This window comes from Poecile atricapillus, chromosome 26 (assembly GCF_030490865.1).
Source record: "Poecile atricapillus isolate bPoeAtr1 chromosome 26, bPoeAtr1.hap1, whole genome shotgun sequence".
NCBI classification, from domain to species: Eukaryota; Metazoa; Chordata; class Aves; order Passeriformes; family Paridae; genus Poecile; species Poecile atricapillus.
This window is the reverse complement of record NC_081274.1, coordinates 956,533-982,482: the sequence shown is the minus strand read 5'-3', so window position 1 is coordinate 982,482 and position 25,950 is coordinate 956,533. Positions and strand designations below refer to the sequence as shown.

General features: G+C 46.1%; 3 protein-coding genes across 3 annotated transcripts in view; all 3 read left to right on the top strand.

Moving 5' to 3' along the window:
* RXRB (retinoid X receptor beta) overlaps positions 1–6,335 on the top strand; it is a 34,422-nt gene extending 28,087 nt beyond the window's left edge. Inside the window, exons 8-9 of the mRNA XM_058857467.1 lie at positions 1,253–1,358; positions 6,188–6,335. Of these exons, the coding sequence (XP_058713450.1) occupies positions 1,253–1,358; positions 6,188–6,335 (254 nt within the window). The remainder of the gene's footprint in view (positions 1–1,252; positions 1,359–6,187) is intronic.
* Positions 6,336–6,646: 311 nt separating this feature from the next.
* Positions 6,647–8,563, top strand: LOC131588528 (DNA-directed RNA polymerase II subunit RPB1-like). Its single transcript, XM_058857423.1, has 2 exons — positions 6,647–7,874; positions 8,094–8,563. Exons 1-2 carry the CDS (start codon positions 6,647–6,649, stop codon positions 8,561–8,563), a joined length of 1,698 nt encoding a protein of 565 aa, XP_058713406.1.
* Positions 8,564–18,090: 9,527 nt separating this feature from the next.
* COL11A2 (collagen type XI alpha 2 chain) overlaps positions 18,091–25,950 on the top strand; it is a gene marked incomplete at its 3' end in the record, with an annotated part of 124,087 nt that continues 116,227 nt past the window's right edge. Inside the window, exons 1-2 of the mRNA XM_058857302.1 lie at positions 18,091–18,157; positions 24,118–24,725. Of these exons, the coding sequence (XP_058713285.1) occupies positions 18,091–18,157; positions 24,118–24,725 (675 nt within the window). The remainder of the gene's footprint in view (positions 18,158–24,117; positions 24,726–25,950) is intronic.

Genomic DNA, 25,950 nt, shown 5'->3' with positions numbered 1-25,950 from the left:
GGGGAAAATGGGGGAAAAAATGGGAAAAAATGGGGGGAAAAAGAGGGGAAAATGGGGAAAAACAATGGGAAAAATGGGGAAAACAATGGGAAAAAAATGGGGGGAAATGGGAAAAAAATCGGAGAAAAATGGGAAAAACGGGAAAAATGGGGAATAATGGGAAAATGGGGGGAAAATGGGAAAAAAATGGGGGGAAAATGGGAAAAAATGGGGGAAAAATGGGGGGAAAAAGAGGGGAAAATGGGGAAAAACAATGGGAAAAATGGGGAAAATGGGGAAAAATGGGAAAAAAATGGGGAAAATTAGGGGAAGAATGGGGGAAAATGGGGGAAAAATGGGAAAAAAATGGGAAAAAATGGGGGAAAATGGGAAAAAATGGGGGGAAAAAGAGGGGGAAATGGGGAAAAACAATGGGAAAAATGGGGAAAAATTGGGAAAATGGGGAAAAATGGGAAAAAAATGGGGGGGAAAATGGGAAATTGGGGAAAAATGGGGGAAAATGGGAAAATGGGAAAAAATGGGGGGAAAATGGGGAAAAATGGGGGGAAAAATGGGGAAAAATTGGGAAAATGGGAAAAAATGGGGAAAAATGGGGAAAAAAAAGGAAAAAAATGGGGGGAAAAGGGGGAAAATGGGGAAAAACAACGGGAAAAATGGGGAAAAATGGGGGGAAAAAGAGGGGAAAATGGGGAAAATGGGGGGGAAATTGGGGAAAAAATGGGGGGAAATGGGAAAAAATGGGGGAAAATGGGGAAAAACAATGGAAAAATGGGGAAAAAAATGGGGAAAAAATTGGGGAAAATGGGAAAGAATGGGGGAAAATTGGAAAAATGGGGGAAAATTTGGAAAAAAATGGGAAAAACTGGGGAAAAATTGGGGAAAATGGGAAAAAAATGCGAAAAATGGGAAAAAAATGAGAATAAATTGGGGGGAAAATGGGGGAAAACAATGGGAAAAAAACAGGGAAAAATGGGAAAAAATGGGGAAAATGGGGGAAAAATTGGGGAAAATGGGGGGAAAATGGGGAAAAGGGGGAAATTTTGGGCTGAATTCCTGGGATTTTGGGATTTTTCAGCTGCCAAGGGGCTCCAAAACCTCTCAAAAATTCCATTTTTGGGTGAATTTTTTTGGAATTTGGGTGGAATTTTCCCATTTTTGTGGGAATTTTCCGGGGTTTTTTGGGATCCTGGATATTCCTGGGATATTCCCGGATAATTTTGGGTCGAATTCCCGGGATTTTGGGGTTTTTCAGACGCCAAGGGGCTGTCGAACGCGGCCGAGGTGGAGCTGCTGCGGGAGAAGGTTTACGCCTCGCTCGAGTCCTACTGCAAACAGAAATACCCCGAGCAGCAGGGCAGGTCGGAATTCCCGGGAAATTCCCGGAAAAACGGCGGGAATTCCGGGAAAAACGGCGGGAATTCCGGGAAAAACGGCGGGAATTTCGGGGGAAAATAATGGGAATTCTGGGGGGAAATAATGGGAATTCTGGGGGGAAAAAATGGGAATTTTGGGGGGGAAATAATGGGAATTCTGGGGGAAAATAATGGGAATTTTGGGGGGAAAAATGGGAATTTTGGGGGGAAAAAATGGGAATTTTGGGGGGAAATAATGGGAATTCTGGGGGGAAATAATGGGAATTCTGGGGGAAAAGAATGGGAATTCTGGGGGGAAAAACAGCGGGAATTCTGGGGGGAAATAATGGGAATTCTGGGGGAAATAATGGGAATTCTGGGGGGAAATAATGGGAATTCTGGGGGAAATAATGGGAATTCTGGGGGGAAAAACAGCGGGAATTCTGGGGGGAAATAATGGGAATTCTGGGGGGAAATAATGGGAATTCTGGGGGGAAATAATGGGAATTCTGGGGGAAATAATGGGAATTCTGGGGGGAAAAACAGCGGGAATTCTGGGGGGAAATAATGGGAATTCTGGGGGAAAAGAATGGGAATTCTGGGGGGAAAAATGGGAATTTTGGGGGGAAATAATGGGAATTCTGGGGGGAAAAAAATGGGAATTCTGGGGGAAAAAATGGGAATTCTGGGGGGAAAAATGGGAATTTTGGGGGGAAATAACGGGAATTCTGGGGGGAAATAATGGGAATTCTGGGGAAAATAATGGGAATTCTGGGGGAAAAAAATGGGAGTTCTGGGGGAAAATAATGGGAATTTTGGGGGGAAATAATGGGAATTCTGGGGGGGAAAAAATGGGAATTCTGGGGGGAAAAAATGGGAATTCTGGGGGGAAATAATGGGAATTCTGGGGGGAAAAAAATGGGAATTCTGGGGGGAAAAAATGGGAATTTTGGGGGGAAAATAATGGGAATTCTGGGGGGAAATAATGGGAATTCTGGGGGAAAATAATGGGAATTCTGGGGGGAAAAAATGGGAATTTTGGGGGGGAAATAATGGGAATTCTGGGGGGAAATAATGGGAATTCTGGGAGGAAAAAAATGGGAATTCTGGGGGGAAATAATGGGAATTTCGGGGGGAAATAATGGGAATTCTGGGGGGAAAATAATGGGAATTCTGGGGGAAAAAAATGGGAATTCTGGGGGGAAAAAATGGGAATTCTGGGGGGAAATAATGGGAATTCTGGGGGGAAATAATGGGAATTCTGGGGGGAAAAATGGGAATTCTGGGGGGAAAAACAGCCGGAATTCCGGGAAAAACGGCGGGAATTTTGGGGGGAAAATAATGGGAATTCTGGGGGGAAATAATGGGAATTCTGGGGGGAAATAATGGGAATTTTGGGGGGAAAATAATGGGAATTCTGGGGGAAATAATGGGAATTTTGGGGGGAAAAAATGGGAATTTTGGGGGGAAATAATGGGAATTTTGGGGGGAAAAACAGCGGGAATTCTGGGGAAAATGGCGGGAATTTCGGGGGAAAATAATGGGAATTCTGGGGGAAAATAATGGGAATTCTGGGGGGAAAAAATGGGAATTCTGGGGGGAAAAACAGTGGGAATTCTGGGAAAAATGGCGGGAATTTTGGGGGGAAATAATGGGAATTCTGGGGGGAAATAATGGGAATTTTGGGGGGAAAAAATGGGAATTCTGGGGGGAAAAAAGAGCGGGAATTCTGGGAAAAATGGTGGGAATTCCTGGAAAAACAGTGGGAATTCTGGGAAAAATGGTGGGAATTCTGGGAAAAATGGTGGGAATTCTGGGGTGAAAAAAAAAGGGAATTCTGGAGGGAAAAAACAGCGGGAATTCCTGGAAAAATGGTGGGAATTTCGGGGGAAAAATGGTGGGAATTCCGGGAAAAATGACGGGATTTCTGGGAAAAATGATGGGAATTCTGGGGGAAAAAAAATGGGAATTCTTGGGGGAAAAAACAGCGGGAATTCCTGGAAAAATGGCAGGAATTCATGGAAAAACAGCAGGAATTCCAGGAAAAAACGGCGGGAATTCTGGGAAAAAACAATGGGAATTCTGGGAAAAAACCTGGGAATTATGGGGGGAAGAAACAGCAGAAATTCCTGGAAAAACGACGGGAATTCTGGGAAAAATGGCGGGAATTCCGGGAAAAACAGCGGGTATTTTGGGGGAAAATAATGGGAATTTTGGGGGGAAAAACCTGGGAATTCTGGGGGGAAATAATGGGAATTCTGGGGGGAAAAAATGGGAATTTTGGGGGAAAAAAATGGGAATTTTGGGGGAAAAAAATGGGAATTTTGGGGGAAAATAATGGGAATTCTGGGGGAAATAATGGGAATTCTGGGGGGAAATAATGGGAATTCTGGGGGAAAAAAATGGGAATTCTGGGGGGAAATAATGGGAATTCTGGGGGGAAAAAATGGGAATTCTGGGGGAAAAATAATGGGAATTCTGGGGGAAAAATAATGGGAATTCTGGGGGGAAAAAATGGGAATTCTGGGGGGAAAAAATGGGAATTCTGGGGGAAAATAATGGGAATTCTGGGGGGAAATAATGGGAATTCTGGGGGGGGAAATAATGGGAATTCTGGGGGGAAATTATGGGAATTCTGGGGGAAAATAATGGGAATTCTGGGGGAAAATAATGGGAATTTGGGGGGAAAAAAATGGGAATTTTGGGGGGAAATAATGGGAATTCTGGGGGGAAAAAATGGGAATTCTGGGAAAAATGGAGGGAATTCTGGGAAAAATGATGGGAATTCTGGGGTGAAAAAAAAAGGGAATTCTGGGGGGAAAAAACAGCAGGAATTCCTGGAAAAATGGCGGGAATTCTGGGAAAAATGGCGGGAATAAAAAGGGGAAAGAAATGGGGAAAAAATGGGGGAAAAAAAGGGAATAAAAAGGGGAAAAAAAAGGAAAAAATGACAAAAAAAGGCAAAAAATGGGAAAAAAGAGGGAAAAAAAGGGAAAAAAATGGGGAAAAAAGGAATAAAAAGGGCAGAAAATGAGAGAAAAAATGAGGAAAAAATGGGGAAAAATGGGAAAAAAATAGGAAAAAATGGGGAAAAAAATGGGGGAAAAGGCAAAAAATAGGAAAAAAATGGGAAAAAATGAGGGAAAAAATGAGGAAAAAAAATGGGAAAAAATGGGGAAAAAATGTGGAAAAAATTGGAAAAAAAAAGGGAAAAAGGCAAAAAAAAAGGGAAAAAATGGGGAAAAATGGGGAAAAAAATGGGGAAAAAATGAGGAAAAAATAGGAAAAATTGGGGAAAAAATTGGGAAAAATGTGGAAAAAAAGGGAAAAAAAGGGAAAAAATGGGGAAAAAGGCAAAAAAAAGAAAAAAATGGGAAAAATGAGGAAAAAAATGATGAAAAATATGGGGAAAAATGGGAAAAAGGGAAAAATGGGGAAAAAGTGGAGAAAAATGAGGAAAAAATGAGAAAAAATGAGGAAAAAATGGGAAAAAATGAGGAAAAAAATGGGGAAAAATTTGAAAAAAAGCGGGAAAAAACATGAAAAAAACAGGAAAAAAATGGGAAAAAATTAGGGAAAAAATTAGGAAAAAAAAGGGGAAAAATGGGGGGGAAAAGGGGAAAAAATTGGGAAAAAATTAGAAAAAAAAGGAAAAAGGCAAAAAAAAAGAGGAAAAAATGGGAAAAAATGAGGAAAACAATGTGGAAAAATTGGGGAAAAATTGGGGAAAAGGGGAAAAATGAGAAAAAAAATGGGAAAAAATGGGGGAAAAATGGGGGGAAAAATGGGGAAAAAAAGGAAAAAAATGGGGAAAAATGGGGAAAAAATGGGGAAAAAATGGGGAAAGAATAGGAAAAATGGGGAAAAAATGAGGAAATAATGGGAAAAAAATGAGGAAAAATGAGGAAAAAAATGAGGAAAAAAATGGGAAAAAATGGGGAAAAAGTGGGGAAAAATGGGAAAAAAATGATGAAAAAATGGGAAAAAATGAGGAAAAAATGAGGAAAAAATGGGAAAAAATGAGGAAAAAATGAGGAAAAAATGGGGGAAAATGAGGGAAAAAATGGGAAAAAAATGGGGAAAAAGAATGTGGAAAAAATGAGGAAAAAATGAGGAAAAAAATGGGAAAAAATGAGGAAAAAATGGGAAAAATTGGGGAAAAATTGGGAAAAAATGTGGGAAAAAAGGGAAAAAAATGGGAAAAAAATGGGGAAAAAGGCAAAAAAAAGAGAAAAAAATGGGAAAAATGAGGAAAAAAATGAGGAAAAAAATGGGGAAAAAATGGGGAAAAATGGGGAAAAGTGAGAAAAAAATGAGGAAAAAAATGGGAAAAAATGAGGAAAAAATGAGGAAAAAAGAAAAAAATGGGAAAAAATGGGGGAAAAATGGGGGGAAAAATGGGAAAAAATGAGAAAAAAAATGGGAAAAAATGGGGAAAAAGGGCAAAAAATGAGGAAAAAAAGGCAAAAAATGGGAAAAAAATGGGGAAAAAGGCAAAAAAAGAGAAAAAAAAGGGAAAAAATGAGGAAAAAATGAGGAAAAAAATAGGAAAAAATGAGGAAAAAATGAGAAAAATTGGGGAAAAAATGAGGAAAAAGGCAAAGAAAAAGGGAAAAAATGAGAAAAAAAATGGGAAAAAATGGGGGGAAAATGGGGGGAAAATTGGAAAAAAAACGTGGAAAAAATGGGAAAAATTGGGGAAAAAATGAGGAAAAAAATGGGAAAAATGAGAAAAAAATGGGAAAAAAATGGGAAAAAAATGGGAAAAAAGTGGAATAGTGGGAAAAAGGCTGGAAAAATCCGAATTCCCAAGAAATTCCATGTTTTTCCCGCAGGTTTGCCAAGCTGCTGCTGCGTTTGCCGGCGCTGCGCTCCATCGGCCTCAAGTGCCTGGAGCATCTTTTCTTCTTCAAACTCATCGGGGACACCCCCATCGACACCTTCCTCATGGAGATGCTCGAGGCTCCCCACCAGCTCTCCTGAATTCCCAAATTCCCAACCCTTTCCCGCTTTTTTTTTTAGGAATTTTTTTTCCCCCCTTCCCGGAAAAAAATCCCGATTTTTTTCGCTTTTTTTTTGGCATTTTTGGCTCCGTTTTTCCTTCCCTCGTTGCTCCCTATGGGTGCTCAAGGGGGGGAAATTTGGGAAAATCTCCTTAAAAATAACCTGGAAAGAATTCCCAACTTTTCCCCAATTTTTCCCAATTTTTCCCAATTTTTCCCAATTTTTTCCCATTTTTTTCCCAATTTTTTGTCATTTTTTGGCTTCGTTTTTCCTTCCCCTCGTTGCTCCCTATGGGTGCTCAAGGGGGGGAAATTTGGGAAAATCCCCTCAAAAATAACCTGGAAAAGAATTCCCAATTTTTCCCCAATTTTTCCCAATTTTTCCCAATTTTTCCCCATTTTTTCCCATTTTTTTCCCAATTTTTTGTCATTTTTGGCTCCGTTTTTCCTTCCCCTCGTTGCTCCCTATGGGTGCTCAAGGGGGGGAAATTTGGGAAAATCTCCTTAAAAATAACCTGGAAAAGAATTCCCAACTTTTCCCAACTTTTCCCCAGTTTTTCCCAATTTTTCCCAATTTTTGCCAATTTTTTCCCAATTTTTTCCCAATTTTTTGTCATTTTTGGCTTCGTTTTTCCTTCCCCTCGTTGCTCCCTATGGGTGCTCAAGGGGGTGAAATTTGGGAAAATCCCCTCAAAAATAACCTGGAAAGAATTCCCAACTTTTCCCCAATTTTTCCCCATTTTTCCCCAAATTTTCCCAATTTTTCCCCATTTTTTTCCCATTTTTTTGTCATTTTTTGTCTCCGTTTTTCCTTCCCCTCGTTGCTCCCTATGGGTGCTCGAGGGGGGGAAATTTGGGAAAATCTCCTTAAAAATAACCAGGAAAGAATTCCCAACTTTTCCCCAATTTTTCCCGAATTTTCCCATTTTTTCCCAATTTTTTCCAATTTTCCCCATTTTTTCCCCATTTTTTTGTCACTTTTGGCTCCGTTTCTCCTTCCCCTCGTTGCTCCCTATGGGTGCTCAAGGGGGGGAATTTGGGAAAATCTCCTTAAAAATAACCTGGAAAAGAATTCCCAACTTTTCCCCAATTTTCCCATTTTTTCCCAATTTTTCCCAATTTTTCCCAATTTTTCCCAATTTTCCCCAATTTTTTTCCCCATTTTTTTGTCACTTTTGGCTCCGTTTCTCCTTCCCCTCGTTGCTCCCTATGGGTGCTCAAGGGGGGGAAATTTGGGAAAATCTCCTTAAAAATAACCAGGAAAGAATTCCCAACTTTTCCCCAATTTTTCCCCAATTTTTCCCAATTTTTCCCAATTTTTCCCAATTTTTCCCAATTTTTTTCCCCATTTTTTTGGGCGTTTTTGGCTCCGTTTTTCCTTCCCCTCGTTGCTCCCTATGGGTGCTCAAGGGGGGGAAATTTGGGAAAATCTCCTTAAAAATAACCTGGAAAAGAATTCCCAACTTTTCCCCAATTTTTCCCCAATTTTTCCCAAATTTTCCCAATTTTTCCCAATTTTCCCCATTTTTTTCCCAATTTTTTTCCCCATTTTTTGTCATTTTTGGCTCCGTTTTTCCTTCCCCTCGTTGCTCCCTATGGGTGCTCAAGGGGGGGAAATTTGGGAAAATCTCCTTAAAAATAACCCGGAAAAGAATTCCCAACTTTTCCCCAATTTTTCCCCAATTTTTCCCAAATTTTCCCCAAATTTTCCCAATTTTTCCCATTTTTTTCCCAATTTTTTTCCCAATTTTTTGTCATTTTTGGCTCCGTTTTTCCTTCCCCTCGTTGCTCCCTATGGGTGCTCAAGGGGGGGAAATTTGGGAAAATCTCCTTAAAAATAACCAGGAAAAGAATTCCCAACTTTTCCCCAATTTTCCCCAATTTTTCCCATTTTTCCAATTTTTCCCCAATTTTTCCCCATTTTTTTCCCAATTTTTTGTCATTTTTGGCTCCGTTTTTCCTTCCCCTCGTTGCTCCCTATGGGTGCTCAAGGGGGGGAAATTTGGGAAAATCTCCTTAAAAATAACCTGGAAAAGAATTCCCAACTTTTCCCCAATTTTCCCCAACTTTTCCCCAATTTTTCCCAATTTTTCCCGATTTTTCCCAATTTTTTTCCCATTTTTTTGTCATTTTTTGGCTCCGTTTTTCCTTCCCCTCGTTGCTCCCTATGGGTGCTCAAGGGGGGGAAATTTGGGAAAATCTCCTTAAAAATAACCTGGAAAGAATTCCCAACTTTTCCCCAATTTTTCCCAATTTTCCCCAATTTTTCCCGATTTTTCCCAATTTTTCCCATTTTTTTCCCAATTTTTTTCCCAATTTTTTGTCATTTTTGGCTCCGTTTTTCCTTCCCCTCGTTGCTCCCTATGGGTGCTCAAGGGGGTGAAATTTGGGAAAATCTTCTTAAAAATAACCTGGAAAGAATTCCCAACTTTTCCCCAATTTTTCCCATTTTTTTTCCCAATTTTTCCCCAATTTTTCCCAATTTTTCCCCATTTTTTCCCCGTTTTTTTCCCCATTTTTCCTGATTTTTCTCCCCATTTTCCCCCCATTTTTCCTCCTTTTTTTCCCACTTTTTCCCAATTTTTTTCCCCATTTTTTCCCAATTTCCCCAATTTTTTCCCAATTTTTTACTCACTTTTCCAGATTTTTTTTCCCAATTTTCCTCCAATTTTTCCCATTTTTTTTTATCATTTTTTCCCATTTTTTGCTCAATTTTCCCCCAATGTTTTCCCAATTTTTTCCCATTTTTTTACAACTTTTTCTCAATTTTTTCCCAATTCCCCCCAATTTTTCTCTCATTTTTTCCTCAATTTTTTCCCATTTTCCCCCCATTTTTTCCCAATTTTTTCCCAATTTTTTCCCCATTTTTTCCCAGTTTTTCCCAATTTTTTTCCCAATTTCCCCCCATTTTTTCCTCCAATTTCCCCCCATTTTTCCCAATTCTTTCCTCATTTTTTTCCCATTTTTTCCCAATTTTCCCCCAAATTTTTCTACAATTTTTCCAGATTTTTTCCCATTTTGTCCCTGTTTTTCCCAATTTTTCTCCATTTTTCCCCAATTTTTTCCCCAATTTTTCCCAATTTTTTCAGATTTTTTTCCCATTTTTTGCCAGATTTTCCCAATTTTTTTTTTCCCAATTTTTCCCCCAATTTTCCCAATTTTTTTTCCAGATTTTCCCAATTTTTTTCCCAATTTTTCCCAATTTTTTCCCCAATTTTTCCCAATTTTTTCAGATTTTTTTTCCCATTTTTTGCCAGATTTTCCCATTTTTTTCCCAATTTTTCCCCCGTTTTTCCCCCATTTTTCCCCAAATTTTCCTCAATTTTTCCCAATTTTTTCAGATTTTTTTCCCAATTTTTTTTCCCAATTTTCCCCCCAATTTTTTCCCCCATTTTTCCCAATTTTTTCGAAAATTTTTTCCCTTTTTTTTGCCAGATTTTCCCAATTTTTTCCCCAATTTTCCCAATTTTTTCCCCAATTTTTTCCCAATTTTTTTCCCAATTTTCCCCTTTTTTTTCCCAATTTTTCTCCATTTTTCCCAATTTTTCCCTTTTTTTCCCCATTTTCCCTCCCCTTTTTGCTCCCCGTGGCTGCTCCGGGGAGGAAATTTGGGAAAACCCCTCCCCCCTCCCCAATTTTTGGGGAAAACTTCCCAAATTTCCCCAAAATTTCCCAAAATTTCCCAAAATTTCCCAAATTTCCCAAAATTTTTCCCAAATTTTCCCTTTCGTGTCTTTGGGGCCAATTTTGGGCCCCTCCCCCCTCCCCTTTTGGGAGAAATTCCCTCAAAATTCCCAAAATTCCCTCAAAATTCCGAAATTTCCCCCAAAATTCCCAAATTTCCCCCAAAATTCCCAAATTTCCCCCAAAATTCCCAAATTTCTTCTCAAAATTCCCAAATTTCCCCCAAAATTTCCCCCAAAATCCCCAAATTTCCCCCAAAATTCCCAAATTTCCCCCAAAATTCCCAAATTTCCCCCAAAATTCCCAAATTTCCCCCCAAGATTCCCAAATTTCCCCCAAAATTCCCAAATTTATTCTCAAAATTCCCCAATTTCCCCCCAAATTCCCAAATTTCCCTGAAAATTCACCAATTTTCTCCCAAAATCCCCAAATTTCCCCCCAAAATTCCCAAATTTCCCCCAAAATTCCCAAATTTTCCCCCCAAATTCCCAAATTCCCCCCAAAATTACCAAATTTCTTCTCAAAGTTCCCAAATTTCCCCCTAAATTCCCAAATTTCCCCCAAAATTCCGAAATTTCCCCCAAAATCCCCAAATTTCCCCCAAAACTCCCAAATTTCCCCCCTAAAATTCCCAAATTTCCCCCCAAAATCCCCAAATTTCCCCCCAAAATTCCCAAATTTCCCCCAGAATTCCCAAATTTCCGCCCCTCCCCCCCCTCCGAGCACTTTGACCCCTCCCAATCCCAAATTTTTTTTTGGAAGGGGGGGGGAGGGGAAATCCCAAAATTCCTCTGGAAAAATAAAGGGGGGGGGGGGTGGGGGAGGGGCCGGGTTTTTATTGGATTCTCCCCCTCCCCCATCCCCAAATTCCCGAAATTCCCGAAATTCCCGAAATTCCTGAAATTCCCTTTTTTTTTTTTTCCTAAAAAACCCCAAAACTTTGGATTTTCGGTGATTAAAATTTGCTGCTTCTCCGTCGCCGCTGATTCCTGGGAATTCTGGGGGGGAAATTGGGGAATTTTGGGGAAATTTGGGAATTCTGGGGGGAAATTTGGGAATTTTGGGGGAATTTTGGGGATTTTGGGGGGGATTTGGGAATTTTGGGGGGGATTTGGGAATTCTGGGGGAAATTTGGCAAATCTGGGGGAATTTCAGGAATTTTGGGGGGAAATTTGGGAATTTTGGGGGGATTTTGGGAATTCTGGGGGGAATTTGGGGAATTTGAGGGAATTTGGGGAATTCTGAGGGGGAAATTTGGGGATTTTGGGGCAAATTTGGGAATTTTGGGGGGATTTTGGGAATTTTGGGGGAAATTTGGGAATTTTGGGGGAAATTTGGGAATTCTGGGGGAAATTTGGGAATTTTGGGGGAATTTGGGGGGAATTTTGGGAATTTTGGGGGAAATTTGGGAATTCTGGGGGGAAAATTGGGAATTTTGGGGGAATTTGGGAATTTGGGGGGGATTTTTGGAATTTTAGGCGGAAAATTGGGAATTCTGGGGGGAATTTTGGGGGAAATTTGGGAATTCTGGGGGGAATTTGGGAATTTTGGGGGGAATTCAGGGAATTTTGGGGGGAAATTTGGGAATTTTGGGGAAATTTGGGAATTTTGGGGGAAATTTGGGAATTTTGGGGAAATTTGGGAATTTTGGGAGAATTTTGGGAATTTTGGGGGGGATTTGGGGAGAAATTTGGGAATTCTGGGTGAAATTTGGGAATTTTAGGGGGAAATTTGGGAATTTTGGGGGAATTTTGGGGGAATTTTGAGGAATTTGGGGGGAAATTGGGAATTCTGGGGGGAATTTTGGGGGAAATTTGGGAATTCTGGGGGGGAAATTTGGGAATTCAGGGGGGAAATTTGGGAATCTTGGGTGGGATTTCGGGGAATTTTGGGGGGGAAATTTGGGAATTTTGGGGGGATTTTGGGAATTTTGGGGGGATTTTGGGAATTCCACGGGGGAATTTGGGAATTCTGGGGGGAATTTGGGGGGAAAATTTGGGAATTTTGGGGGGGAAATTTGGGAATTTTGAGGGAATTTTGGGGAATTTGGGGGGAATTTGGGGAATTTTGGGGGGAAAATTTGGGAATTTTGGGGGGATTTTTGGAATTTTAGGGGGAAATTTGGGAATTTTGGGGGGATTTTGGGAATTTTGGGGGGGAATTTGGGGAATTTTGGGGGAAATTTGGGGAATTTTGGGGGGAATTTGGGAATTCTGGGGGAATTTTGGGGGAAATTTGGGAATTTTGGGGGGAAATTTGGGAATTTTGGGGGGATTTGGGGAATTTTGGGGGAATTTGGGGAAATTTGGGGGAATTTGGGGGGAATTTGGGGAATTTTGGGGGGAAAATTTGGGAATTTTGGGGGGATTTTCGGAATTTTAGGGGGAAATCTGGGAATTCTGGGGGGGAAATTTGGGGATTTGGGGGGGAATTTGGGAATTTTGAGAAGAAATTTGGGGATTTTGGGGGGAAATTTGGGAATTTTGGGGGGAAAATTGGGAATTTTGGGGGGAAAATTGGGAATTTTAGGGGGAAATTCGGGAATTTTGGGGGAAATTTGGGAATTTTGGGGGGAATTTGGGAATTCTGGGGGGAAATTTGGGAATTTTGGAGGAAAATTTGGGAATTCTGGGGGGGAAATTGGGAATTTTGGGAGAATTTTGGGAATTTGGGGGGGATTTGGGGAATTTTGGGGGGAAATTTTGGGAATTTTGAGGAAAATTTGGCAATTTTGGAGGGAATTTTGGGGGGAATTTGGGAATTCTGGGGGAAATTTGGGAATTTTAGGGGGAAAATTGGGAATTCTGGGGGGGAAATTTGGGGATTTTGGGGGCAAATTTGGGAATTTGGGGGGGATTTGGGGAATTTTGGGGGAAATTTGGGAATTCTGGGGGGAATTTGGGAATTTTGGGGAAATGTGGGAATTCTGGGGGGAATTTGGGAATTTTGGGGGGAAGTTTTGGGAATTTTGGGAATTTTGGGGGGAATTTGGGGAATTTTGGGGGATTTGGGCGGAATTTTGGGAATTTTTGGGGGAATTTTTGGGATTTGGTGGATTGGGGGCAGGAATTTTGGGAATCAAGAGGAAAAAAAATGGGATTTGGAGGGGAATTTTTGGGAATTCCGGAGGGAATTTTGAGGATTGAAGCAGAATTTTGGGAATTCGGGCAGGATTTGGGGAATTTGGGGCGGGAATTTCGGGATTTGGGGGGATTTTCCCAGGATTTTGGGAAGGAATTTGGGGGATTTGGGGTTGGAATTTTGGGATTTGGGGGGGATTTTGGGATTTGGGGGCATTGGGGGGGATTTTCCCGGGATTTGGGGTCAGAATTTTGGGGATTTGGGGGGAATTTTTGGGATTTGGGGGGGGAATTTTGGAATTTTGGGGTCAGAATTTTGGGATTTGGGGAGGAATTTTGGGATTGGGGGGATTTGGGGGGATTTTCCCAGGATTTTGGGGGGGGATTGGGGATTTTGGGGTCGGAATTTTGGGATTGGGGGGATTTGAGGGGATTTTCCCAGGATTTTGGGGAGAATTTGGGATTTTGGGGGAGAAGTTCTGTGATTTGGGGAGGAATTTGGGGATTTTGGGGGGATTTTTGGGATTTGGGGTCGGAATTCTGGGATTTGGGGGGGAATTTTGGGATTTGGGGGCGAAATTTGGGGATTTTGGGGGGATTTGGGGGGGAAATTCTGGGATTTGGGGTCGGAATTTTGGGATTGGGGATTTTCCCGGGATTTTGGGGGGAATTTGGGGGAATTTGGGGGGAAATTTTGGGATTTGGGGGGATTTGGGGGGATTTTCCGGGGATTTTGGGGGAAATTTTGGGATTTGGGGTCGGAATTTTCAGGATTTGGGTCAAAATTTCGGGATTTGGGGGAATTTTCCAGGGATTTGGGGGGGGGGGAATTTGGGGTCAGAATTTTCAGGATTCAGGGGAGGAATTTTAGGGATTTGGGGCCGGAATTTTGGGATTTGGGGGGGATTTTTGGGGAATTTTCGGATTTGGAGGGAATTTGGGGGATTTGGGGGAAAAATTTGGGATTTGGGGAGGGAATTTTGGGGATTTGGGTCGGAATTTTGGGATTTGGGGTCGGAATTTTGGGATTTGGGGGGATTTTCCCGGAATTTTGGGGGGAATTTTGAGATTTGGGGTCAGAATTTTCGGGATTCGGGGGGATTTGGGGGGAATTTTTGGGATTTGGGGTCGGAATTTTGGAATTTTGGGGGATTTTCGGGATTCGGGGGGATTTGGGGGGAATTTTTGGGATTTGGGGTCGGAATTTTGGAATTTTGGGGGGATTTTTGGGATTCGGGGGGATTTGGGGGGAATTTTTGGGATTTGGGGTCGGAATTTTGGAATTTTGGGGGGATTTTTGGGATTTTCAGGATTTGGGGGATTTTCCCTGGATTTTGGGGGGGAATTGGGGATTTTGGGGTTGGAATTTTGGGATTTGGGGTCGGAATTTTGGGATTTTGGGGTCGGAATTTTGGGTTTGGGGGGATTTGGGGGGATTTTCCCAGGATTTTGGGGGGAAATTTTGGGATTTGGGGGGGGAATTTTGGAATTCCGGGAGGATTTGGGGTCAGAATTTTGGGATTTGGGGGGATTTTCCCGGAATTTTGGGGGGAATTTTGGGATTTAGGGTCAGAATTTTCAGGATTCGGGGGGATTTGGGGGGAATTTTTTGGATTCGGGGTCAGAATTTGGGGATTTTGGGGGGATTTGGGGGAATTTCCCTGGATTTGGGGTCGGAATTTTGGGATTCGGGGTCGGAATTTGGGGATTTTGGGGGGGAGGATTTTCCCGGGATATTTTTAGGGAGAAATTCCGGAATCCCAAAATCCCCAAAATCCCGAATTTTTTTTTTTTTTTGGGATTTGGGGTTTTTTTTTTGGGAAGGGGGTGGGGGAGGGGAATTTTTTCCAGGAAAAGCCGCGGTCGGGATTTGGGGGCGGGGCCGTTCCCAAATTTGGGATTCCCAAAATTCCGGGAGCACAGAGGGAGCTCTGTGAGGGGAGGAAGGAGCGGCCGGGCCGGGAATTTGGGAATGAGCCAGGAAAAATCGGGAATCGGGGAGGGGGAGGGGAAAGGGGGGGGGGAGGGGAGGGAGGAATGGGGGAAAAAATGAGGGAAAAATGGGAAAAAAAAGGGGGAAAAATTGGGAAAATGGGGGGAAAAATTGGGAAAAATGGGGGAAAAATTGAGGAAAAAAAGGGGAAAAAATTGGGGAAAAATGAGGGAAAAATGGGGGAAAAATTGGGGGAAAATGAGAGAAAAAGGGGGAAAAATTGGGGAAAAATGGGAAAAAAAAGGGGGAAAAATTGGGAAAATGGGGGGGGAAAAACCGGGGAAAATTGGGGAAAAATGGGGGAAAAATTGTGGAAAAATGAGAGAAAAAGGGGGAAAAAATTGGGGAAAAATGGGGGAAAAGTGGGAAAAATGAGGGAAAAATGGGGAAAAAATTGGGGAAAAATGGGGGAAAAAAGGGGGAAAAATGGGGGGAAAATTGGGGAAAAATGAGGGAAAAATGGGGAAAAAATTGGGGAAAAATGGGGGAAAATTGGGGAAAAATGAGGGAAAAATGGGGAAAAAAAGGGGAAAAATGGGGGAAAAGTGGGAAAAATGGGGAGGAATAGGGGGAAAAAATGAGGGAAAAATGGGAAAAAAAAGGGGAAAAAATTGGGGAAAAATGAGGGAAAAAGGGGGAAAATTGGGGGAAAATGAGAGAAAAAGGGGGAAAAAATGAGGGAAAAATTGGGGAAAAATGAGGGAAAAATGGGGGAAAAAAGGGGGAAAAATGGGGGAAAAGTGGGAAAAATGGGGGGGAATAGGGGGAAAAATGAGGGGAAAATGGGGGGAAAAATGGGGGGAAAATGGGAAAAAAACTGAGGAAAAATTGGGAAAAAAAGGGGGGAAAATGGGGGGAAAATGGGGAAAAAACTCGGGAAAAATTAGGAAAATAATGGGGGAAAATTGGGAAAAAAAGGGGGGAAAATGGGAAAAAAAACCTCAGGAAAATTGGGAATAAAAGGGGGAAAAATGGGGAAAAAAACTCGGGAAAAAATGGGAATAAAAGGGGGAAAAATGGGAAAAAATGGGGGAAAAATGGGGAAAAAAACTCGGGAAAAAATGAGGAAAAATGGGAAAAAAAACTCGGGAAAACTGGGAAAAAAGGGGGAAAAATGGGAAAAATGGGGGGGGGATGGGGAGAAAATTCGGGAAAAAATGGGGAAAAATGGGGGGGAAATGGGAAAAAAAAACCTCGGGAAAAATTGGGGAAAAAATGGGGGGAAATGGGAAAAAAATGGGAGAAAAAATGGGAAAAAAATGGGGGGAAAATGGGAAAAAAACCTCAGGAAAATTGGGAAAAAAAGGGGGAAAAATGGAAAAAAAACTGGGGAAAAATTGGGAAAAACCAGGAAAAATGGGGAAAAAAAGAGGGAAAATGGGGGAAAAACATCGGGAAAATTTGGGAAAAAATGTGGAAAAATGGGGGGAAATTTTGGGAAAAAAAAGGGGGAAATGGGAAAAAAAAAGGTGGGAAAAATGGGGAAAAAATTGGAAAAAATTTGGGAAAAAATGGGGGGAAAATGGGAAAAAAATGAGGGAAAAAATTGGGATAAAATTGGGAAAAAAATGGGGGGAAAATGGGGGGGAAAAATTGGGAAAAACGGCTCCCAGTGCTCCCAGTTCCCTCCCAGTTCATCCCAGTTCCCTCCCAGTCCATCCCAGTTCCCTCCCAGTTCCCTCCCAGTTCATCCCAGTACCCTCCCAGTCCCCCCAGTTCCCTCCCAGTCCCCCCCAGTTCCCTCCCAGTTCATCCCAGTGCCCCCAGTTCTCTCCCAGTTCGTTCCAGTGCTCCCAATAGTGGCTCCCAGTCCCTCCCAGTCTGTCCCAGTTTTCCCAGTTCCCTCCCAGTCCATCCCAGTCCATCCCAGTCTCTCCCAGTCCCTCCCAGTAACGGCTCCGAGTTCATTCCAGTTCCCCCCAGTCCATCCCAGTCCCCCCCAGTCCATCCCAGTCCATCCCAGTCCATCCCAGTTCCCTCCCAGTCCATCCCAGTCCATCCCAGTCCCTCCCAGTCCCTCCCAGTTCCCTCCCAGTTCCCTCCCAGTTCCCCCCCAGTTCCCTCCCAGTCCCTCCCAGTTCCCTCCCAGTCCATCCCAGTGTCCCCAGTTCTCTCCCAGTTCCCTCCCAGTTCGTTCCAGTGCTCCCAGTAGTGGCGCCCAGTCCCTCCCAGTCTGTCCCAGCGCTCCCAGTTCCCCGTTCCAGTCTCCCCAGTCGCTCCCAGTGCTCCCAGTCCCCCCCAATCCCTCCCAGTCCATCCCAGTCCCTCCCAGTTCCCTCCCGGTTCCTCCCCAGTTCCCCCCCAGTCCATCCCAGTCCCTCCCAGTCCCTCCCAGTTCTCTCCCAGTGCTCCCAGTCCCCCCCAGTCCATCCCAGTTCCCTCCCAGTCCATCCCAGTGCCCCCAGTAACGGCTCCCAGTAACTCCCAGTCCCCCCCCAGTCCTCCCCAGTTCATTCCCAGTCCCTCCCAGTTCCCTCCCAGTCCCCCCCAGTCCATCCCAGTTCCCTCCCAGTTCTCCCAGTTGTGGGCGGGGCGTTCCCGGGGTGGGGGAGGGGTTGGGGTTTCTCTCCCTCACTCGGGCCCCGCTCGCGCCGGGGCCGCCACGTCCCGCGCCTGTCGCGACAGCGGCGCCTCTGTCGCGATATCCCGGGGCCCTCTCGGGGCTTCTATCGCCGCCTCTGTCGCGACATCCCGGGACCCTCCTGGGGCTCTCCTGGTGCTTCTATCGCGATATCCCGGGGCTCTCCCGGCGCCTCTGTCGCGACATCCCGGGGCTCTCTCGGGGCTCTCTCGGGGCTCTCCCGGTGCCTCTATCGCGATATCCCGGGGCTCTCCCGGGGCTCTCCCGGGGCTCTCCCGGTGCCTCTATCGCGACATCCCGGAGTTCTCCCGGTGTCTCTATCACCTCCTCTATCGCGACATCCCGGGGCTCTCCCGCCGCCTCTGTCGCGATATCGCGGCTCTGTCGCGACCCCGCCATGAGCCCCCCCCGGGCCCCGCTGCTGCTGCTGCTGCTGCTGGGAATCGCGACAGCGACAGAGCCAGGTGGGACTGGGATGGACTGGGGGGAACTGGGATGGAACTGGGAATAGACTGGGGGGGACTGGGATGGACTGGGATGGACTGGGGGGAGAACTGGGATGGACTGGGATGGACTGGGATGGACTGGGGGGAACTGGGAGCGACTGGGATGGACTGGGATGGACTGGAATGGAACTGGGAATAGACTGGGAGCGACTGGGAGCCGTTACTGGGAGCACTGGGAGAGACTGGGATGGACTTGGATGGACTGGGGGGAACTGGGGGGAACTGGGATGGACTGGGGGGGACTGGGAGAGACTGGGAACCGTTACTGGGAGCACTGGGAGAGACTGATGGATGGACTGGGATGGACTGGGATGGACTGGGATGGACTGGGAGCAACTGGGATGGACTGGGGGGAACTGGGAAGAACTGGGGAGACTGGAACGGGGAACTGGGAGAGACTGGGAGCCGTTACTGGGAGCAACTGGGATGGACTTGGGGGGGACTGGGATGGACTGGGATGGACTGGAGGGAACTGGGAGCTGTTACTGGGAGCACTGGGAGCAACTGGAATGGACTGGGGGGAACTGGGATGGACTGGGATGGACTGGGAGCCGTTACTGGGAGCACTGGGATGGACTGGGAGCACTGGGAGCGACTGGGGAGACTGGAACGGGGAACTGGGAGCACTGGGAATACTGGGAGCCGTTACTGGGAGCACTGGGAGCAACTGGGATGGACTGGGAGGGACTGGGAATGGACCGGGATGGAACTGGGATGGACTGGGAATAGACTGGGGGGAACTGGGAGCTGTTACTGGGAGCACTGGGATGGACTGGGAGCACTGGGAGCCGTTACTGGGAGCACTGGGAATGACAGGAATGGACTGGGATGAACTGGGATGAACTGGGATGAACTGGGATGAACTGGGAGTTACTGGGAGCCGTTAGTGGGATGAACTGGGATGAACTGGGAATTACTGGGAGCCGTTACTGGGATGGACTGGGATGAACTGGGATGGACTGGGATGGACTGGGATGAACTGGGACTTACTGGGAGCTGTTACTGGGATGAACTGGGAGGCAGAACGGGGGGGATACTGGGAATGGTACTGGTTTATACTGGTCCATACTGGTTTATACCAGTTTATAGCACTTTATACTGGTTTATACTGGTCTGTACTGGTTTATACTGGTCTGTACTGGTCTGTACTGTTTTGTACTGGTTTATACTGGTTTATACTGGTTTATACTGGTTTATACTGGTCTATACTGGTTTATACTGGGAGCGGGAGCTGCCTGGGGCCCGGCTGGACCCCCCTGCACGGCTGGAACTGGGACAGACTGGGACAAACTGGGACAAACTGGGATAAACTGGGACAGACTGGGACAAACTGGGATAAACTGGGACAAACTGGGATAAACTGGGACAAACTGGGACGAACTGGGATGAACTGGGATGAACTGGGATGAACTGGGAGGGAATTTTGTGGGAATTTTGAGGGAATTTTGGGAATTTTGGGGTCCGGGAGGATCCAGAGGGACCCGAGGGGGACCCGGGAATTCCCGGGAATTTTGGGGGGAAATTTGGGAATTTTGGGAATTTTGGGGGGGAAATTTGGGAATTTTGAGGGGAAAATTGGGAATTTTGAGGGGAAAATTGGGAATTTGGGGGGAAATTGGGAATTTTGGGGGGAAAATTGGGAGTTTTGGGGGGAAAATTGGGAATTTTGGGGGGAAATTGGGAATTTTGGGGGGAAATTCGGGAATTTTGGGGGAAATTCAGGAATTTTGGGGGGAAAATTGGGAATTTTGGGGGGAAAATCGGGAATTTTGGGGGGAAATTTGGGAATTTTGGGGGAAATTGGGGAATTCTGGGGGGAAAATCGGGAATTTTGGGGTGAAATTGGGGAATTTTGGGGAAAATTGGGAATTTTGGGGGGAAAATTGGGAATTTTGGGGGGAAAATTGGGAATTTTGGGGGGAAATTCGGGAATTTTGGGGAAAATCGGGAATTTTGGGGGAAATTCGGGAATTCTGGGGGGAAAATTGGGAATTTTGGGGAGAAATTGGGAATTCTGGGGGGAAAATCGGGAATTCTGGGGGAAATTGGGGAATTTTGGGGGGAAATTGGGAATTTTGGGGAATTTTGGGGGGAAATTGGGAATTTTGAGGGGAAAATTGGGAATTTTGGGGGATTTCTGGGGGGAAAATCGGGAATTTTGGGGTAAGAGAAAACCCGGGAATTTTTAAGGAGCGATCCAGGAATTTCAGGCTCTCCAAAATCCCGGGAATCCCCTGAAAATTCCCAAAAAAAAAAAAACCCGGGAATTCTTTTTTAGGGATTTTTTTAGGGAATAAATCAAATTTTAAGGCAAAAATTCCCAAAAAAAACCGGGAATTTTAAGGATTTTATCCCAAAAAAAAAATTCCAGGAGGTCCCGGAGATCCCGATGGACCCGGGGTGGGGGAGGGGAAGGAAATTTGGGAATTTTTAGAATTCCAGGAAAAAAAAAACCGGGAGAAGAAAAGGCTCCTCTGTGGCCGCCCCTCCCCCACCCCAACCGCGGAAATTTGGGAAAAATCCCGCGGGAAATGAAGGGGGGGGGGGAGGGGGGATTTGGGGTTTTTTGGGAATTTTTGGGGTTTTTTGGGAATTTTAAGGGGGGATTTTTTAGGGGAAGTTTTTGGGAATTTTTTGGGAGTTTTTTGGGAATTTTTGGGGATTTTGGGGGGATTTTGGGGGGGTTTTGGGGAATTTTTGGGAATTTTGGGGGGGATTTTTGGGAATTTTTGGGGGAATTTTTGGGAATTTTTTGGGAATTTTGGGGGATTTTGGGGGGATTTTTTGGGGGAGGATTTGGGGTTTTTTGGGAATTTTTGCGGTTTTTTGGGAATTTTGGGGGTGGATTTTTTAGGGAGTTTTTAGGGGGATTTTTTTGGGAATTTTTTGGGATTTTTTTGGGAATTTTTGGGATTTTTTTGGATTTTTTTTGGGATTTTGGGGGGATTTTGGGGGGGATTTTGGGGAATTTGGGGGAATTTTGGGGGGGATTTTTTTGGGAATTTTTTGGGAATTTTGGGGGATTTTTTGGGATTTTTAAGGGGGATTTTTGGGGGATTTTTGGGAATTTTTGGGGATTTTTTGGTAAATTTTTGGGGGGATTTTTTGGGATTTTTTGGGATTTTGGGGGGGATTTTTTGGGGATTTTTTTGGAATTTTTGGGGGATTTTTTGGGATTTTTGGGGGGATTTTTTAGGGAGTTTTTAGGGAATTTGGGGGGTTTGGGGTTTTTTGGGAATTTTGGGGGTTTTTTGGGAATTTTGGGGGGGGTTTTTTAGGGAGTTTTTAGGGGGAGTTTTTGGGAATTTTGGGGGGATTTTTTGGGAATTTTTTGGGATTTTTTTTGGGATTTTTTGGGGATTTTTGGGGGGATTTTTGGGGGATTTTTTGGGAATTTTTTGGGGAATTTTTGGGGGATTTTTTGGGAATTTTTGGGAAATTTTTGGGATTTTTTTGGGAATTTTTGGGGATTTTGGGGGGATTTTGGGGAATTTTTTGGGAATTTTTTGAGAATTTTGGAGGGGATTTTGGGGATTTTTTTGGATTTTTTGGGGGGATTTTGGGGGGGGACTTTTTGGGATTTTTTGGGGATTTTTGGGAATTTGGGGGAGGATTTTTTAGGGAGTTTTTAGGGGGAGTTTTTGGGATTTTTGGGGATTTTTGGGGGATTTTGGGGGGATTTTTTTGGAATTTTTGGGGATTTTGGGGGGATTTTTGGGGGGGATTTTGGGGAATTTTTGGGAATTTGGGGGGGATTTTTTTGGGAATTTTTTGGGAATTTTGGGGGATTTTTGGGGAATTTTTTGGGGAATTTTTGGGGGATTTTTTGGGAATTTTTGGGGGGTTTTTTGGGGATTTTTTTGGGAATTTTGGGGAATTTTTTGGGAATTTTTGGGAATTTTTGGGAATTTTGGGGGGGGATTTTTTAGGGAGTTTTTAGGGGGAGTTTTTGGGAATTTTTGGGGGAGTTTTGGGGATTTTTTTGGGAATTTTTGGGGATTTTGGGGGGATTTTGGGGGGGATTTTGGGGAATTTTTGGGAATTTTGGGGGGGATTTTTTTGGGATTTTTTTTGGGAATTTTGGGGGATTTTTTGGGAATTTTTGGGGGAATTTTGGGGGGATTTTTTGGGAATTTTTGGGAATTTTTTGGGATTTTTTTGGGAATTTTTGGGGATTTTGGGGGGATTTTGGGGAATTTTTGGGAATTTTTTGGGAATTTTGGAGGGGATTTTTGGGATTTTTTTGGGAATTTTTGGGGATTTTGGGGGGATTTTGGGGGGGATTTTTGGGAATTTTTGGGAATTTGGGGGGGATTTTTTGGGGATTTTTTGGGAATTTTTTGGGAATTTTTGGGGATTTTTTGGGGGGGGATTTGGGGTTTTTTGGGAATTTTAAGGGGGGGATTTTTTAGGGGGAGTTTTTGGGAATTTTGGGGGTTTTTTTGGGGATTTTTGGGATTTTTTTGGATTTTTTTGGGGGATTTTGGGGGGATTTTGGGGGGGATTTTGGGGAATTTTTGGGGATTTTGGGGGGGATTTTTGGGGGATTTTGGGGAATTTTTTGGGAATTTTGGAGGGGATTTTTTGGGGGGGAATTTTGGGGGGATTTTTTGGGATTTTTGGGGAATTTTGGGGGGAATTTTTTGGGAATTTTTGGGGGATTTTGGGGATTTTTGGGGGGAATTCCTGGGGGATTTTTCCTGGGATTTGGGGGGAGGGGGGAGAGGGGGGGGGAATCCCAGTGGATCCCAGTGGATCCCAGTGGATCCCAGTAACTCCCAGTAGCTCCCAGTAACTCCCAGTAACTCCCAGTCGATCCCAGTAAGGGTCCTGGGGGTCCCAGCAGCTCCCAGTAACTCCCAGTAGCCCCCCCCAGTAACTCCCAGTAACTCCCAGTAGCTCCCAGTAGCTCCCAGTAGCTCCCAGTAACTCCCAGTGGGTCCCAGTAGCTCCCAGTCGATCCCAGTAAGGGTCCTGGGGGTCCCAGCAGCTCCCAGTAGCTCCCAGTCGATCCCAGTTGATCCCAGTAACTCCCAGTTACTCCCAGTTGGTCTCAGTGGGTCCCAGTAGCTCCCAGTCGATCCCAGTAAGGGTCCTGGGGGTCCCAGTAGCTCCCAGTAGCTCCCAGTATAGACCAGTAACTCCAAGTAACTCCCAGTAACTCCCAGTAACCCCCAGTAACTCCCAGTAACTCCCAGTTGGTCCCAGTGGGGTCTTGAGGGTCCTGTCCTGGTGCTCCCAGTGGCTCCCAGTGAATCCCAGTAAGGGTCCTGGGGGTCCCAGTAACTCCCAGTAACTCCCAGTAACTCCCAGTGGATCCCAGTTGATCCCAGTAAGGGTCCTGGGGGTCCCAGCAGCTCCCAGTAACTCCCAGTAACCCCCCCCAGTAACTCCCAGTAACTCCCAGTGGGTCCCAGTAGCTCCCAGTCGATCCCAGTAGGGGTCCTGTGGGTCCCAGTAGCTCCCAGTAACTCCCAGTAACTCCCAGTGGGTCCCAGTAGCTCCCAGTCGATCCCAGTAAGGGTCCTGGGGGTCCCAGCAATTCCCAGTACCTCCCAGTAACTCCCAGTAACCCCCAGTAACTCCCAGTAGCTCCCAGTAACTCCCAGTAGCTCCCAGTAGCTCCCAGTAACTCCCAGTAACTCCCAGTTGGTCCCAGTGGGGTCTTGAGGGTCCTTTCCCAGTGCTCCCAGTAGATCCCAGTGAATCCCAGTGCTCCCAGTAAGGGTCCCAGTAACTCCCAGTGGATCCCAGTGGATCCCAGTAAGGGTCCTGGGGGTCCCAGCAGCTCCCAGTAACTCCCAGTAGCTCCCAGTTGATCCCAGTAAGGGTCCTGGGGGTCCCAGTAGCTCCCAGTAGCTCCCAGTAGCTCCCAGTTGATCCCAGTCGATCTCATTCCCTGTTTTCCCCTCCCCCAGCTCCAGGCCGGGATTTGCTGCGGCTGCTCCCGGCCGGGTTCCGGAAGGTTCCGGGGCCGTGTCCCGGCTCCGTCGCTTTCCGCCTCAGCCGGGGGGATCCCGGCGGGATCGGGATCGGGATCGGGATCGGGATCGGGAACGGAGCCCCCGCCCGGGAGCTGCTGCCCGGTGAGCGCCGGGATCCACCCGGATCCAGCGGGAATCCACCCCGGGATCCACCCCGGGATCCACCCGGATCCAGCGGGAATCACAACGGGATCCACCCCGGGATCCACCCCGGGATCCACCCCGGGATCCACCCGAATCCAGCGGGAGTCCACCCCGGGATCCACCCCGGGATCCACCCGGATCCATCAGGAGTCCACCCCGGGATCCACCCGGATCCAGCGGGAATCACAACGGGATCCGCCCCGGGATCCACCCGGATCCAGCGGGAATCACAACGGGATCAACCCCGGGATCCACCCGGATCCATCGGGAGTCCACCCCGGGATCCACCCGGATCCAGCGGGAATCACAACGAGATCCACCCCGGATCCATCAGGAATTCGCCCCGGGATCAGCCCCGGATCCAGTGGGAATTCGCCCCGGGATCCGCCCCGGGATCTGCCTGGATCCATTGGGAATCCACCCCAGAATCCACCCCCAGATCCAGCAGGAATCACCCCGGGATTCACCCCAGGATCCATTGGGAATCCACATCAGGAATCCACCCCAGATCCATTGGGAATCCACCCCGGATCCATCGGGAATCCGCCCCGGGATCCACCCCGGATCCAGCAGGAATCCCAACAGGATCCATCGGGAATCCACCCCGGGATCCATTGGGAATCCACACCAGGATCCACCCCGGATCCCGCGGGATCCACCCCAGAATCCACCCCGGATCCAGTGGGAATTCGCCCCGGGATCTGCCCCGGGATCCACCCGGATCCATCGGGAATCACAACGGGATCTGACCCCAGGATCCACCCCAGGATCCATTGGGAATCCATAACGGGAATCCACCCCGGGATCCAGTGGGAATCCACCCCCGGATCCATCGGGAATCCGCTCCAGGATCCATCGGGAATCCACCCTGGGACCCACCCGGATCCATCAGGAATCCACCCCGGGATTTGCCCCGGGATCCAGTGGGAATCCACCCCGGGATCCATCGGGAATCCTGACCAGGTCAACCCCAATCCATCGGGAATCCCACCCAGATCCACCACGGGATCCCAAATCCATCGGGAATTCCAACAGGAGCCGCCCCGATCCATGGGAATCCTGATGGGATCAGCCCCAAATCCATGGGAATCCTGATGGGATCAGCCCCAAATCCATGGGAATCCTGATGGGATCAGCCCCAGGATCCCAAATCCATGGAAATCCTGATGGGATCAGCCCCAAATCCATGGGAATCCTGATGGGATCAGCCCCAAATCCATGGAAATCCTGACGGGATCCACCCCAATCCATGGAAATCCTGATGGGATCAGCCCCAAATCCATGGGAATCCCGACTGGATCGGCTCCTGGATCCCGAATCCATGGAAATCCTGATGGGATCAGTCCCAGGATCCCGAATCCCTGGAGCAGCCCCGGTCGGGATCCCGAATCCCAGATCCCAAATCCCAAATCCCAGATCCCAAATCCCAAATCCCGGATCCCAAATCCCAAAACCCAAATCCCGAATCCCAAATCCCGAATCCCGGATCCCAGATCCCGGATCCCGAATCCGAAATCCCGAATCCCGAATCCCAAATCCCAAATCCCGAATCCCAAATCCCAAATCCCAAATCCCGGATCCCAAATCCCGAATCCCGGATCCCAAATCCCAAATTCCCAAATC

What these genes read in the sequence shown, in the direction of transcription:
- LOC131588528 (XM_058857423.1), top strand. Translation starts at nt 6,647, where the DNA reads ATGGGTGCTCAAGGGGGGGAAATTTGGGAAAATCCCCTCAAAAATAAC. An exon ending in TCCCAATTTTTCCCAATTTT is followed by an intron (nt 7,875 to 8,093) that starts CCCCATTTTTTT and finishes TTTTCCCAATTT; the next exon opens with TTTTCCCAATTTTTTGTCAT.